The sequence below is a fragment of the Marmota flaviventris genome, chromosome 19 (assembly GCF_047511675.1).
Source record: "Marmota flaviventris isolate mMarFla1 chromosome 19, mMarFla1.hap1, whole genome shotgun sequence".
Taxonomy (NCBI): domain Eukaryota; kingdom Metazoa; phylum Chordata; class Mammalia; order Rodentia; family Sciuridae; genus Marmota; species Marmota flaviventris.
Genome location: NC_092516.1, coordinates 15,736,469 through 15,751,799, shown reverse-complemented (window position 1 = coordinate 15,751,799; position 15,331 = coordinate 15,736,469). Strand labels below are relative to the sequence as shown.

Sequence of the window (15,331 nt, the reverse complement as noted above, 5' to 3'; positions counted from 1 at the left end):
GAGGGGGAAACTGCAGCTTCATTTCCACACAAAACTGACACGTGGCACTTCCTTCGGGGATGAATGTAGGCAGCAAAGCCACAGCTTACACTCAACACAAAATTACAGAAGTTATTAAACGGGCTGCTAAATCATGTTATCGAACGTGTCAAAAAAACATAAATTACTATCCGCCAAGTGTGTCTGTATTTTACATTTTGATCAATGTTTTGCCTCCTTTTTAATCCTTTGTAATTTGTTCTTCTCTAAGTGCCAGAAAGGCTCACAGCTGGAACTAGGAGCCCAGGTTTCAAGCTCTGATTTGCTATTTCTAAGCTGTGTCTTTTGAGACTGTTCACCCTCTCCAAGCCACAGTTTCCTCATCTGAATATTACAATGGTAAGATTCCTATAACCTTATTTCAGAGGGCCCTGGAGGGGAGTCAATGAGTCCCTGCATGTCAAACCCTTAGAGCGATGGTCAGCAAGTTATTTGTCCCATAGGCCGCTATTAGCCCACCATTTGTTTCTGTGGATAATTTTCACGGGACATGTCTACAGTCACTTCTAATAGCTTCATTTCTCATAGCTTCTTTCACTCCTCAGTGGCGGAGCTGAGTAATAGTGACAGAGCTTGTTTTTCCTGCAAAGCCTTAAATATTTCCTAGCGGGTCCCTGACAGAAAGTTTGCTGGTCACTCCCATTAGAATGATGCCTCCCACCTAGAATCTCTCAGTGAACTTTAAGCAATACCGTTTTCATAGACCGCCACCCAAGGGTGCCTTTATTGTGGTATACTTTGTATTTTCCTTTATAAGGAATTTTTTTAAGCTTAAATTCATTTCTAAAGGAAATATTACATTCCTACCAAACTGGTTTGATGTATCCAACACATTTTAATAAGAGATATTGTAACAGTGTGTGATTAGGGGTTGGAGCCGGAGCTCCATGGTAGAACAGTTACCTAGCCTGCTTGAGGCCCTCGGACATTCTCTAGCACCACTAAATAGATAAGGGATTCAAATTGGTGCAGCCAATATGGAAAGCAGTATGGAGGTTCCTTGGAAAACTGGGAATGGAACCACCATTTGACCCAGCTATCCCTCTCCTTGGTCTATACCCAAAGAACTTAAAAACAGCATTCTACAGGGACGCAGCCACATCAATGTTGATAGCAGCACAATTCACAATAGCTCAACTGTGGAACCAACCTAGATGCCCTTCAGTAGATAAATGGATAAAAAAATATACACACAATGGACTATTACTCAGCAATAAAAGAGAATAAAATCATGGCATTTGCAGGTAAATGGATGGCGTTGGAGAAGATAATGCTAAGTGAAGTTAGCCAATCCCCAAAAAACAAATGCTGAATGTTTTCTCTGATATAAGGAGAGTACTCATAGTGGGGTAGGGAGTGGGAGCATGGGAGGAATAGATGAACTCTAGATAGGGCAGAGGGGTGGGAGGGAAAGGGAAGGGGCATGGGTTAGAAATGATGGTGGAATGTGATGGACATCATTATCCAAAGTACATGTATGAAGACACGAATTGGTGTGAATATACTTTGTATACAACCAGAGATATGAAAAGTTGTGCTCTATATGTGTAATAAGAATTGTAATGCATTCTGCTGTCATTTATTTTTTTAAATCAATAAAAAATTTACTTTAAAATTATAGCAGGCACCCTTAAAAAATATTTAAATGGTTCAACTCCTTTTGAGAAACACTGCTCCACAATAAATTGTCTCCAACAAAGAAAACTCTACAGGTCATCTTTGGGGATCCAAAGGACACTCTGTGATGCCCACAGATCCCTAACCTCACTTTGTGGAAATTACGTTTCTGCTTTTTGTCTTTGCTCCAGAGACCAAAAGCTGCGGAAGGACAGGGACAGCGTTCCCTCTCTACGTCCATCTCTGTAGCCATTCTTCATAGATGATTATCAAGCCAAACGATGAGAAGTACCCCCTCATTTCTTAGCGTGCACAAGAATACAAATTATAACACTCTTCATAGGAAGAAAGTAAGTGGGAAGACCTAGGTCCTAAAGCCCCCAGCAGGCTGGAGGGGGCAGAAGGAGGGAGGAAGAAATAAAGGTGGCCCAGACCCGGGTCAGCTCAGTTTCATTCAGCTCAACCAATCACAATGGCCCAGGACTTCTACTTCCCCCAAAGATGACTCACCAGGTGATCCCTCTTGTCTTCTAAGAGGCATTTCATGGCGGTCCGGAACTGCTGGGCGTCAGTCTTCCTCAGGTCCTGTAGGAGCTTCTGGGGCCGGTACAAACACTGCTCCAGATGGTTTTCCACAGCTGCCTGGACACGAAGAGTGAGGGGGAAAGTCGGTGAGGACAGACAGACAGGAGCGCCTGGTCAGCACCATGGCCAAGAACCCAGCCTGTTCCCCCGGATTCCCTACGAAGTCCTCAAGCCGACCACCGACTGATGGGTTTGGTTTGTCCAGCTCCAAAATTTTTCAATATCCGCAAACATCAAAAAGTCAGAAAAGCTGGATGCTGTGGCGCAGGCCTGTGATCCCAGTGGTTTGGGAGGCTGAGGCAGGAGGATCTAAGTCCAAAGTGAGCCTCAGCAACTTATCCAGACCCTAAGCAACTTAACCCTAAGCCTCACAATAAAAAATAAAAAGGGCTGGGGATGTGGCTCTGGGGTTAAGCACCCCAGGGTTCAATCCTCAGTACCAAAAAAAAAAAAGTCGGGCAATTTCTCACAAAATCCAGGTTTCCAATTTCTCTTGGAAAATGCAAATATTGGTGATCAAGAGCAGGCCCCCGGCAGCTGCTCACTCGCCACAGGTCCTGCCAGCCTTATTTCCCCACTCCCTGGCCTGCCTGGTCCCTGCAGGTGATGGAGGTTTGGAGTCCAGAGCAGCTGGTCTCTGTGCAGAAAGGTGAGTATCCCTAGATGCACTGCTGCCCAAACCTAGGCCAGCAGCAGCACTGGGCAAAATCCAGGCGGTGAACAAACATCCATGGTGTCCCCTGCAGGGCAAGGAGAGAGGCCACCAGTTTCTCCTGAAAGACATTTCCTATGCAATCTGGAGAATTACTTTCTAAATCTCTTTAAACAGACGTACTCTAGGAAGGGCAGTATGTGTGATGTGGACAAAACCTTGACCTGAACCCCCACAACCCATGTGCAAATCTCCACCTTGACACCTTCTTGTCATAAGGCCTGGGATACACTAGGTAATTAGGATTGCAGGGAAAAACAGAGAATGCTGAGTTAAATTTAAATTTCAGATAAAGAGAAAAAAAAAATTTAGTGTAGGTTTATCTCAAAAATTGCATAGGCTACACTCATAATTTAAAAATTACTCATTATTAATCAGAAATTCAAATTTAACTGAACATCCTGTGTTTGCAACACTACCTCCGGGCCTCAGTTTTCTATCTGGAAAATAGAGACCATGGCAGGACTTACCACGTAGGGCTGTGAAGAGGATTAGGTAGCGTGTACAGTGTTTTCAACAGTACCTAGCACGAGTTAGTGCCCCCTGCTCTTTTCTGTCTGGAATGAACTGAATAGTGATTGACTTAGCATCTCTCCCCCTAGAATGGAGGCCCCACATTGGGGGGTAACATGACTGTCTCATCTCCACTGAGCTCCCAGTGTCTAAAACAGAGACTGGCAGAAAGAGGATGCTAAGTCGGTGCTGAGTGAATCAATGAATGTGTACATGGAAAGAAAAGCGATGCACCCATGCATTAGGGTCAAACAGATGCACCTCGTGATGCACCTCACTACCAGAGAGAAAGGAAGGAAGCAGGATTTCTGTTTAGTGGCCATGTCTGACAAAAGCAGATGTCACGTGGGAGGAGCCAATGGTTCACAACCTACTCTCTGGGTGTAGTTGATGGACATTTTCGTTTTTCTTAAAACGTAAATAAAATAAAAGGAACTTCTTTATTTGTTGGCCAATGATGGGAATGATTTCTTTGCTAAACTGGGAAATCGTTTGGGAATACTGAAAGAATACTTCCTCAAGGGTGTGCTATCCACAGTGCAACGGTGAAGACCCAACACGCCACACTAACACTCATGCCATTCTGTCCGGTTCTCCACAGTCTCCACCGTTCCCTATTGCTCCCCAAGGCAAATATCCACTGCTTCTATCAACATGCTTGTGTTGGCTGCTTTCGAGATGGTAGACTCAAAAGAGAAGAAGACTATTTCTTGGAACCCTGATTGGAACACTGATAATTATAACCCAAATATCCATTCTCCCTGCAGTGGTTTGCCCCCCAATTATTTATGTGCTGGATGCTTTTTTCCCACTGGAGTAAGAGGTAGAGTTTAGAGCAGGTCATTGGGGCACTATCCTCAGAAAAAAAAACTGATGTCATTTTCAAGGGACCCTCATTAGTCCTAATGAGAGGTTTATTATAAAGGAGTGACCCTAATTCCTGAATCAAGGCTTCTTGTCTTGCCATGTGATCTCTCCCTCTCATACCTGTTTCTGTCATGGTGGTGCCATCCACCATGAGGTGACACAGGCAAAGGAGCCCTTGCAAGAGTCGACACCATGCTGTTTGGACTTTAAGCCTCAAATTGAGTAAAGCAGACTTCTTCTCTTTATAAAGTTCCCAGGTTCAGGTATTTTGTTATAGTAATGGAAAGCTGACTAATACATTTCCATATTCTTCTTATCATAGAATACCTCAAGATTTAACTGGGTGTATGGCTTCTTTGCAGGAAGATGTGACTATGGCATCTGAGCCAATACAGTAGAAACAGAAGGAATTGTACAACTTGCAAGTCACATCCTTAGACAAGAAGATGCTCACCCTTCACTTTCTCTTTCGATCCCTCTTCCCTGGTGGGGGAAGGTATTTCAACCATGGGGGCAACCACTTCTTAGGGGGTGACCAACCAAAAAGACAAAAAGATCTTGGGGTCTTGAGTGGTCTTTTGAAAAAGAGTAACCCCTCCTCTCTAAATTTCCCACTTAACTCTGGAGAAATAAACTCAATATGTTATAAAGAAAGAAACTAAAATTGTTTGAGCTGCTGTAACTTGGGGTCAGCTTGTTATAGAAGCTTACTTAGCCTATACCCTAATATACCACATTGTCGCCAAAGGTGAGAAGATGAAAGCAAGACAAACGAGCTTGTGTTATGCTTCAAGAAAAACTGGACAGAACACTCTTCTTGTGGAAGCAAAGACTGTCTTGACATATGGCCCAGTTCTCCAACTTTCCTGGCCCCTGAGTTTGCAAGCAGTGAGCACTGAGAGCAGAGCATAAAGATGGGACTCAGATACTCACCTGCAGGCTGGGGATGGTGAAGGCAACATTCCGTGAATTCAGATAGGCCAGCACTCTGTGGGACAGGTCTGCAGTCCACGCATGGGAGCTTTGGTCAAAGACGGATGGGAGAAAATCAAAGTGACAGGTCCCCCTACAAGCAGCTCTGCACCAGCCATGTGCATGGGGGACAGGCACTCAGAGAGCATGGTGGGAACCAGCCAGGGATGCTATCAACTTTGTGCTTGGAAGTTGGAGATGCTTTAATCTGCATGGTGATAGCAGAGTTTCCAGTCCTGGGAATCTCCTGGGGTCCTAGTGTCTCAATGGTGATTGTCAAGTTCTGAGCTGGATGCAATATTCTAATTCCCATGACAATTCACTTAAATAGATTACAGTCTGCATAGAGTGACTTGGAGCGATTCCTTCCTACATTAAGTTTAAAAAGCAGAGGCTGGGTGCACACACCCCCACACACACCCCAGCATCCAAGGCTACAATAGCAGAGTTGAGCACACAGGCCCCAAGCGTGGATTTGCATCCTGGGCTCCAGTACTTAGTTGTGCAGCCTTAGGCAACGTGTTGAATATCTGTGAGCCTCCCATTCCCTTTCTATGAAATATGGCTAACAATTGTGAGGATTAAATTTGTTCATGTATGTAAAGTGCTTAAAAGAGCACCTCACCCATAATAAATGCTCACAGTTAGACTTTTTTTGTGGTGGTGTTGGTTGCTTTGGTGCTGGGGGTGGAGACCAGAACTCTGTAGCTCTACTACTGAGCTATGCCCATAGGCCCAACGATAGCCTTTTATAATCCCTTTTTTTTTTTTTTTGTACCAAGGATTGAACTCAGAAGCACTCACCCACTGAGCCACATCCCCAACCCTGTTTTGTATTTTATTTAGAGACAGGGTCTCACTTAGTTGCCTAGCACCTCACTTTTTCTGAGGCTGGCTTTGAACCTTCGATCCTCCTGCCTCAGCCTCCCAAACCACTGAGATTACAGGCGTGAGCCACTGCACCCAGCAATAATCCCATTTTTGTTACAGATAAATAGATGAACGGATAGATAGATAAATTCATCAATCAATCAATTAATTAAAATTTTAGCCTGAGAGAATATATCCAGGATCATGGATTGTAGTTGTCTTAGAGAGAAGAATGTTTACGGGGGATCATTCACTTTGACTCTATTGGGTGTGCCTGACTTGGGCCCGCCATTTCTTCTCCATCCAAGTAGTCGTCCTATGAAAATCATTTGTTCATTTTCACCTTTCAACTGAACCCTCTGGCTCCCTGTCCCATGTCCCCAGTATTTAGGGCATACAGTGAAGGGAATGGCCTGGAGCCAGATGCTGGGGTCACATCCATCTCTGCCACTTCCCAGCTGTGTGGCCTTATTCACCCTCCCTGGGCCTGGGTTTCATTATTGTGTCCAGATGTGCCTCACAGGGCACTGTGAGGACAGATGTGTTTCTAGGCACCAGCACTTGGAACAGCACCCACTACCTCAAAAGCACTCCATAAAGTCTGGGTCTTTAACGCTACAGCAGAGGAGGAGGAACAAATGTTTGTGGGACAAGAGTGTCGAGTTTAAAACACTCGTGCATTGGCTGACAGTTTTTGCAAAGAGCACGCATCACGTTTGACCATGAAGAGACTTCCTCTAGGAATTATTATTTTTAAAAAAATCAATTCCATCCCTTTCCCTCCCCGCTAGGGCAGGTTACCTTTGAAACTGTATGAGATCCAGCAATGCTACAATGGGAATAAAACGAAAAGACAACTTTAAAAGGAATCTTTCCAGAGAGATCACAGCCACATTCCGTTTGAAATTCTCAGAAGACGGCAATTGGGAGACGGGTATGGGGACATTACCATTCAGATAGCTTCCCTCTATTATCTCCTCCTAAAAGGCAAAGAGATAACATCAAGTAGAACATTCAAAAGTTGACAGTTCCAGGAGAGGGGATTTGGATTAAAAGAAAATGGAACACTCACCGCCATCTTTTGCAACAATGGATGCAGATCTGTAAGAAAGCCATTGAATGTGTAACCAGAATTGAATTGCATGACCTTCAAAAATATAAATATAGGGTAGGAGAAGAGGGGGGGGGGACCAGGCGTGAAGGAAATTTTTATTGAATTTTAATTATATCTCTGCCCAGTGTGGGAAAAAAAAAAAAAAACTGGTTTGAAAAACCTGAGGATCTTACACACACACTCACACACACACACATGCACGCACACAAAATCACCCCCCAAAACACCTTAAGGCATCATGTACCTAAGCGGGTCTGTCCCACTATGTTCCCCAAGATGCACGGAAGCCCAGAAGGTGATTCCTCCCTCCAGACTCACCCGGCTCACTTGCCACTCCACGAATCAGAAAAAGGACCAGGAGGAGGGAGGACATCCTGGGTTCCAGAGGCCTCTTCCTCTACTGAACACAAGCAGAGAAGATGGAGGTCTGTTGTAGTCAGCTTTGGGTCACTGTGACCAAGAGACCCGACAAGAACAATCTTAGAGGAAGAAAAGTTCATTTGGGGGCTCCTGGTCTCAGAGGTCTCAGTCCACAGATGGCCAACTCCATTGATCTGGGCCCAAGGTGAGGCAGAAAAATCATGGCGGAAAAGTGTGGAGGAGGAAAGCAGCTCAGGACAAGGCAATCAGGAAGGAAGGGGGAGAGAGAGAGAGAGCTCCATTCACCAGGGACAAAATATAAACCCCAAAGGCACGCCCCAGCCACCTACTTCCTCCAGCCTCACCCTATGATTGCCGACAGATACCACCCAGTGAGTCCACATTAGTGGATTAATCCGCTAGTTAGGTTAAGGGTCACATAACCCAATCACTTCACCTCTGAAAATTCTTGCATTGTCTCACACATGAGCTTTTAGGGGACATCTCCTATCCAAATCATAACAAGGTTTGTTTGTTTCTTTTTTAAATATATTTAAGAACATTCAGAAGAGGAAAGGAAACAAGTAGACTCAGAATCCCTTGAAGTGCTTTTTTTAATAATTTAAAACTTTCCGACTATTTTGCTCCACTTGAACCCCTATCCCAGTCTAAGACACAGTCATCTCTCCTTGGTGACAAGGGTCTGGTTACATTCTTACCACCACTCCCCATATCATTGATTCCAGGGAAGAGAAGTGGATAAAAGCATACTTATATCTCCCATGGGATTTATATCCAGAACATATTTTTTTTAAAACTCTTACAATTAAAGAACAAGAAGAAAAATCAACAAATGAGAAAAAGATATAAAGTTAAACTTCTTTAAAAATAGACAAATAACTGTCCAAGAAAGCACGCAAAAGGTTATCATTGCATTTGTTCACAAGAACATGTGCATTAAACCTAAATAAGGCCACTACAGACTCAGGATGACTGATAATTAAGATTGACAATATCAAGTGTTGAGAATGGGATGGAGCAACAGGAACGCTCATAAATTGCTGATACGAGAAACTGGTGGTGTCTTATAAAATTAAATATTCCATACTGTATGATCAAGGAATTCCCTTCCTAATAATTCAAGAGAAATGAAAACATGTCCAAACAAAGATCTGTTTGGCTTCATTCATTTGTAGTCAAAAATTGGAAACAACTCAGATATCCAACAACAGGAGAAAGGTTAAAGATGGAATCTTCACTCAATGGGATACCAATGGGCAGTGCAAAAGGAATTAGTTAGAATTTTGAGTCCAACTATGATGGAGTGATTGGCAGTGGATAAATAACCTTGCCTTGAAGAATTAGAAAACCAACCAAAAATATGTGACACAAAGGTTCTCACACATTGGCCAGCAGGTGGCACAATACGGGGATCCTCAAGAGACAGGAAACAAAGCAGAGCCCTGTCCTTGCCTGGGGTCCTCAGACCACATAAGAGGGGGATGCAAACAGCCTGGAAGTCTCACTGAGCCGAGGAGGCAAAGCAGGAGTTCAGGGAAACCACGGCAGCTAGATTCACAGGCAAGAATCCTCCACAAGGAGAGAGGTGCACAGAGAGAAAGTTCTGGAGGCCTGAAGAAGGGTCCCTTGAGTCTTTGGCTGAATATTGATCTGTCTACACACAAGAAACCACCTGAGACTAGAGGACCAAAACCACCAATGGGCAAAACAATCCTTAGAACACACACGGCACTGAGTGGGAAAATCTCCAAATACGTTGGGCCTCAAGAACAGGCCTCAGAGAAGGCCGAAACGCCATGTTGGCTTCCTGGAGTTGACACTGTACTGTAGTATATACTTATATACTTCCTTACACTACATAAGATGTAACCACTGGGGGACATGGGGTGAAGGGTACATAGAACTTCCTCGTATATATGGTTTTTGTAACGTTCTGTAAAAACTATAAGTATTTCAAATATAAGCAATTCAGTTTCAATTCTAAGCAACCAAAGGGGAAAAGCATATTATATACATAGGAAAAGGAATAGGGATATTGGCAACAATATAAATGATCATTAAAACCCTATGCTGAGCCCGTCCCAAAAGAACATATTTCATGATTTCATGTTCGGGAAAGTCTCAGGCAAAATAATCTGCAATCACAGAAAACAAAGGTGTTCCTGGGATGTTCCTGGGGTGTTCCTAGGGCATGGAGGCAGGAGTTTATGGCAAAAGGGCATAAGGGAACTATTGGGGCTTATGAAAATTTCTATATTTTGATTGTGGTGGGAATTACACAGATACCAACATTCATTAAATCTCATTGAACTATATGCTTAAATCAGTGCTTTTGATCATGTGCCAATTATACCTCACAGAAGCTGATATCAGAAAAGAAAGGGGCTGGGGGTGTTGCTCAATGGAAGCGTGCTTGCCTGTTATACAGAAGGTCCTGGGTTCAGCTCTAGCATGGAGGGAGAGAGAAACAGAGTGAAAGGGAAAAAAGAATGAACTATGGAGCCAGACCACCAGGTTTGAATCCACTTACTAGCTGGGTCATGTTGAGAAAGTTGCTTAACCTCTCTGTGCTTCAATTTCCCCATCTGTAAAAGGAGGTTAATAATAGTACCCACATCATAACGTCCTATGAAGATAAAATGAGTTAATAATACGAAGTCACTTACAACAGAGCCTTACTCAAAGTAAGCTTTAGGTGTGGGTTTTTTTTTCAAATAAGCCAGATTGCTGTTTTCAAAATTCAAATCTATTTATGTCACCCTCCTTCCTTTTACCCTCAGGATAGAGCCCCCATTTTTTTTTCAATGACCTTATCACCCACCTGCTTACCCTTCACTCCCCCAGACTCCTGCTCAGGGCATCTTTCTGTCCCTCTAAGATGCTACTTCTCCCCAGATCAAGGTCCTCTGGGAAGACTCTGCCTCTCCCTCTTTGCCTGACTAATCTCAACTCATTACACACCTCAAAGCTCCGATGAAGCTTTTCCCTGAATCCTCGAGGCCAAGACAATTAGCCAGAATAAAAAGCCAGTGCTTCTCTTCTATAGCACGAAGCACAACTGTAATACGTATTTATATCCGTGTAATTATTCCACGCGCTCACTCATCAAATATTTATTGCATGGCACTGCGCGGCCGGCACTTTTCTAGACTCCAAGGATACAGCAGTTTGCAAAACTAAGTCCCCGATGGGGTGAGCAGGAAATAAATAGATAATCAAATGACTCTATTATGTCAGAAAGAGATGACGGCATCAGAGAAAGAGAAAACAGGGAGGAGGAGACAAACAGTGAAGGAGTGGGGCCCTCGAGGAGATAACATGGTCAGGGGAGATCTAAGAACAGGAGGGAATGAGCACAGGAACATCTGAGGAAGGAAAGTTCTAGAAAGAACCAAAAAAATACAATAATGCAAAGGCCCTGACGTTAGGAAGATGGTTTGCATGTTCTTTAATAAATCGTGTGTGGGTGGGGACAGTAGGAGATGGGGTTGGGGGAGAATCAGGAGGAGCAGATCTTTTCGGCCAGTGTAGACATCGGAACTTGGTCTAGGAAGCACGTGGGAGCCCCTGAGGGGTTGTGAGAGCCAAAGCAGTGGACTCCTCCGGCTTTTATTTTAACTGGATCAAGCACCCTGATGACCGTGTCAGGAATACCCCAAACGGGGATCCTGGCTACCACAGGGAGAACTGTGACTTGGCAGTGGTCAGAAGTGACTGGACCCAGGGATATTGCAAAGGTGGAGCTGACAGAGAATGAAAGAAAGTTGCACTTATAGCTGCCACCCAGGATCGGGGCCTCAGTGTGTGAAAAGATGGCCGACCAGGAAAACCAGGGAGTTACACGTTCAGGGGAAAGGCCCCCCGAGCTGCAGGCTGGGCCTGCTAGGCTTGAGGTCCTGGTAAGCACATGGGTGAGACGGCCCGTGGGCAAGCTGGAGCTTGAGCCTGTTTAGGGGAGAGACCCAGACAGAAGTTTTCTAGGCGGGGTATCCAGGGTGTTTTAAACCCACAGCACGGGATGAGATCTCCAAACCATGAGTGTAAGGAGAAACGGGGTGATATCTGAGGACAGACCCAGGTCCGTCCTGCAAACTCGGGGCTGAAAAACTGCCCAGAACAAACAGACTAGTTCCTTCAGCACAGATATGGAAGAGAAAGAGACACTACAAAGTTGAAAGAAAACAGCTTGAGATTTATCAGTCACTTGTAGCATATGGATGCAACTCGGGTACTGTTCAAATATGACATTAAAATAACAAAAAAATATGAAACAGTTGGGGGAATTAAACCAGGTATTTAAAGATGTTAAAAAAACATTGTTAATATTTTTTAATCTGATAATGAACCTATGGGTTTTTTTTTTTTTTTTTTTTAGTTATCGATGGGCCTTTATTTTTATTTATTTGAGATTCGAACCCAGGGCGCCTCACAAGTGCCAGACAAGCGCTCTACCACTGAGCCACAACCCCAGCCCTGGTTCTATTTTTAAAGAAGTCCTTGTCTTTTAAAAAAGGGATCGGCAAACTATGGCATGGACCAAATTTAAACAGCCACCTGATTTTGTTTAGGTAAAGAAGCTGCCATAGTTTCATGTCACACGTCCCCCAAAGGCCTGTGTGTTAAAGGCTTGGTTCCCAGGGTGACCAATTGGGAGGTTGTGGAACCTTTGGTGGGTGAGCCTTGTGGGATGTCCTTAGGTCACTGAGGGTGTGCCCTTAAAGGGGATTATGAAACCCTGCCCTTTCCTCTTTCTCTTGATGACAGAAAGAACAAAAAAAATACAATAATGCAAAGGCCTTGTATGATGAGGTGATCAGATTTGCTCTGCCATGACACCCTGCCTCACCAGATGCCCAAAGCAACAGAACTGTCATGGACTGGAACCTCCAAAACTGTGAGCCAAAATAAACCTTTTCTCTTTATAAATTAATTATCTCAGGTATTTCATTATATCGATGGAGAGCTGACTAACACACAAATGGTTTTTACATTGTTCAAATGGTTAAAAGAATCAAAAGAGTAATATTTCTTGACACATAAACATTTCACTTGTGAAGTTTAAATTTTAGTGTCCCTGAAGTTTTATTGGAACCTACCTGTGCTCGCTCATTTAAGTACCTACCATCTGTGGCTGCTTTTACACTGCAGTGGTAAAGTCGAGTAGGTTTTGCGACAGAGATTTTGTGGTCCAGCCTATATTTAAGCCCTCAACACTGGATGCCCTGATAATACTTCAAAAGTGCACCCCTGTTATCCACAGATCACCCCCGACAAGGCCCATCTACATAAGGTTCACAGTCTCTCGATAGCGCCATTCAGTAGATCAAGCCTCTAACACCTGGACCAGTGGGAGAGATTCAATATCCAAAACCACAAGTATTTACTATCTCTTCCTTCACCAGAAAGAAAAATTTTTTTGCCGACCCATCATTTTGAGCTGCATACTTATTTATTTACAGAAAAAAATGATGTGATGTTTGGGATCGCCTCCAAAATGATACTGGAGGGAGGTATAGCTGGAACAAGATCGGCCCCAGGTTGACAGTTATTGAAGCTGGATGACGGGCAAATGGGAGCTCATTATATTCTTATACAGTCGTGCTCCATGTAAGGATGTCTCCGTCAACCGCAGCCCCCAGATCCAGTGTTGGTCCGATGTGATTATAATGCAGCCGAAAAATTGCAATCTCCCAGTGACATAAAGTCGCTCCATCTATTACCCGTTGAGTCTGTGCTGATGCTGGTTCAAACAAACCACTCTGCTGCCAGACCTAGAGAGGAACAGCACGTACAGCCGACACTTGACAATAAAAGAGTCTGTACTGGTTTATGTATTTACTATGCTGACTTTGATCATCATTTTAGGGCATACTCCTACTTCTTTGTTTTTAAATAGTTGACTGTGAAACAGGGTGCTGTTATGTCGTAGCCTCATACATCTGGGGTGGACTCAACCTCTGGATTCCAAGAGGCCACGTGCTCCGACTGTCATTGAGCAGGGCATGCCTCTGTCTACCTTTGTGCATGTTTGGATGTTTGTGTTTGGTGCTGGAGATCAAAGTCAGAGCCTTAGGCATGCTAGGCAAGAGCTTTACTACAGAGAAGTACCCCCAATCCCCTGAAATTTTCTACATGACAGTTTTTAAAAGGAAAAGCAAAACAACAGAGACTGTGTGTGTGTGTGTGTGTGTGTTTTTTGTTTTTTGTTTTTTAAATAAAAGCAGTTGGGTAGATGGAGAGGAAATAGCAAAGTGATCTGCAAGGAGTGGCAGGGGAACACCAGGTAAGGGTGGTATCTTTGAGGCAAAGAGGAGGCTACATAGAGCCAACGGAGGAGCCAGTGGGACAAACGCAAGGAAGGGTGCTTTGCATCAGTGGACTCCCAGGGGGACCAAGTCCCGGTTAAGCCATCGCATCCTCTTTCAGTATTAATGGGAACTTTTGGGGTACCAAAGGAAACCCCATAATGCACACCCAAGGTCTCTTGAAATTATTTTGTAGACAAAATAGCGCAGGTTACCTTGATATTGCCTAACTTGTAGGTCAGTGGATTTTTTCCCTCTCAGGGAACCTCCCCTGCCAGCTTTGGGAACAGTTAGACTCATTTCCTTGCCCCGGGCAAAATCAGACTTTGGAAACCTCCAGACCCCCAAAGCCAGTGCATTCTTAGAGGTTTTGCAAGAACTGATCCCAGCGCACTTGGCAGCTCATTCGATGCCACCAGTGCAGCATCAGAGCTGGTATATTCAATGCTGATGAGAACCTCCTGGCTTTGGGTCTTTGGGGGATCCAGGGAAACTCTGGCTCTCTTTGCTCCCTTCCCTTTGGTCAGCTGCCCTGGAGCACTGGCCTCTTTCACAGTTCTCCAGTTCCCCAGACAATGAGGCTTCTTGTGCTTCTGGCTGCAGTCTCCCAGTGAACTCTACAGAGAGGTTTACAATTACTGATCCAAATGCCCCACTTTCGGCTGCGCATATTGTCTTCGTTCCAATGAAACCTCAGCCCATCGCCAGTTTGGGATTTGGTTTTCATGAAAAGCCCTTTGGGGCACTCTCTTGAAGGAGATTAGCCAAAAGGATTGGAATGTCTGGGCAAGGCAATGGCGATGGCAGGGTCCATAGATTTCTCCAGAGCCCTGCCCCTTCCCCACCAAAGAGCGCCCCCAACAGGTGGCAATCAGACAAGCAGAGAGTCCTTCCGTGAAACCTAAAATTAAAATGGCAATAACCCAAACCTGAAACGAACAGGGCTTCCTGAGAAGCAGTGAGTGTTTGATGAGTAGGGTGATCAACTGTCCCGCCTGCCCTGGGACCAAGGAGTCTCCCAGCACACCGAGCTTTGCGTTTTAAAACCAGAAATTCCCAGGTAAATCAGGACGTGTTGGGTCGACCAGGCATTTCTTCTTTTATGAAATCTGCAAAGATGCTGGGAGGTTTCCCCAATGCTGGGACATCCCATCCAAGACACAAACCAACAACTCACAGTTCCACGGAGTTCCACGCCACATGCAGATGTGCAGAAACCAGTTGAGAGAGTTTTCGCCAAAATAAATAAATAAACAAAAAGATACCATTTCGTGGCAATTAATGCAAAATAGGGAAACACATCTGTCTTGTAGAATGGCCCCTGATTTAAGTGGATTTTAAGTACTTGGTGTTAGA

General features: G+C 44.3%; 1 protein-coding gene across 1 annotated transcript in view; it reads right to left on the bottom strand.

Annotated features, from left to right (window-relative positions):
- Otoa (otoancorin) overlaps positions 1–15,331 on the bottom strand; it is a 72,236-nt gene that overhangs the window by 55,866 nt on the left and 1,039 nt on the right. The window contains exons 2-7 of the mRNA XM_071605770.1: positions 14,370–14,592; positions 7,248–7,276; positions 7,125–7,155; positions 6,977–7,004; positions 5,267–5,354; positions 2,167–2,298 (exon numbers count right to left, since the gene is read on the bottom strand). Of these exons, the coding sequence (XP_071461871.1) occupies positions 2,167–2,298; positions 5,267–5,354; positions 6,977–7,004; positions 7,125–7,155; positions 7,248–7,276; positions 14,370–14,592 (531 nt within the window). The remainder of the gene's footprint in view (positions 1–2,166; positions 2,299–5,266; positions 5,355–6,976; positions 7,005–7,124; positions 7,156–7,247; positions 7,277–14,369; positions 14,593–15,331) is intronic.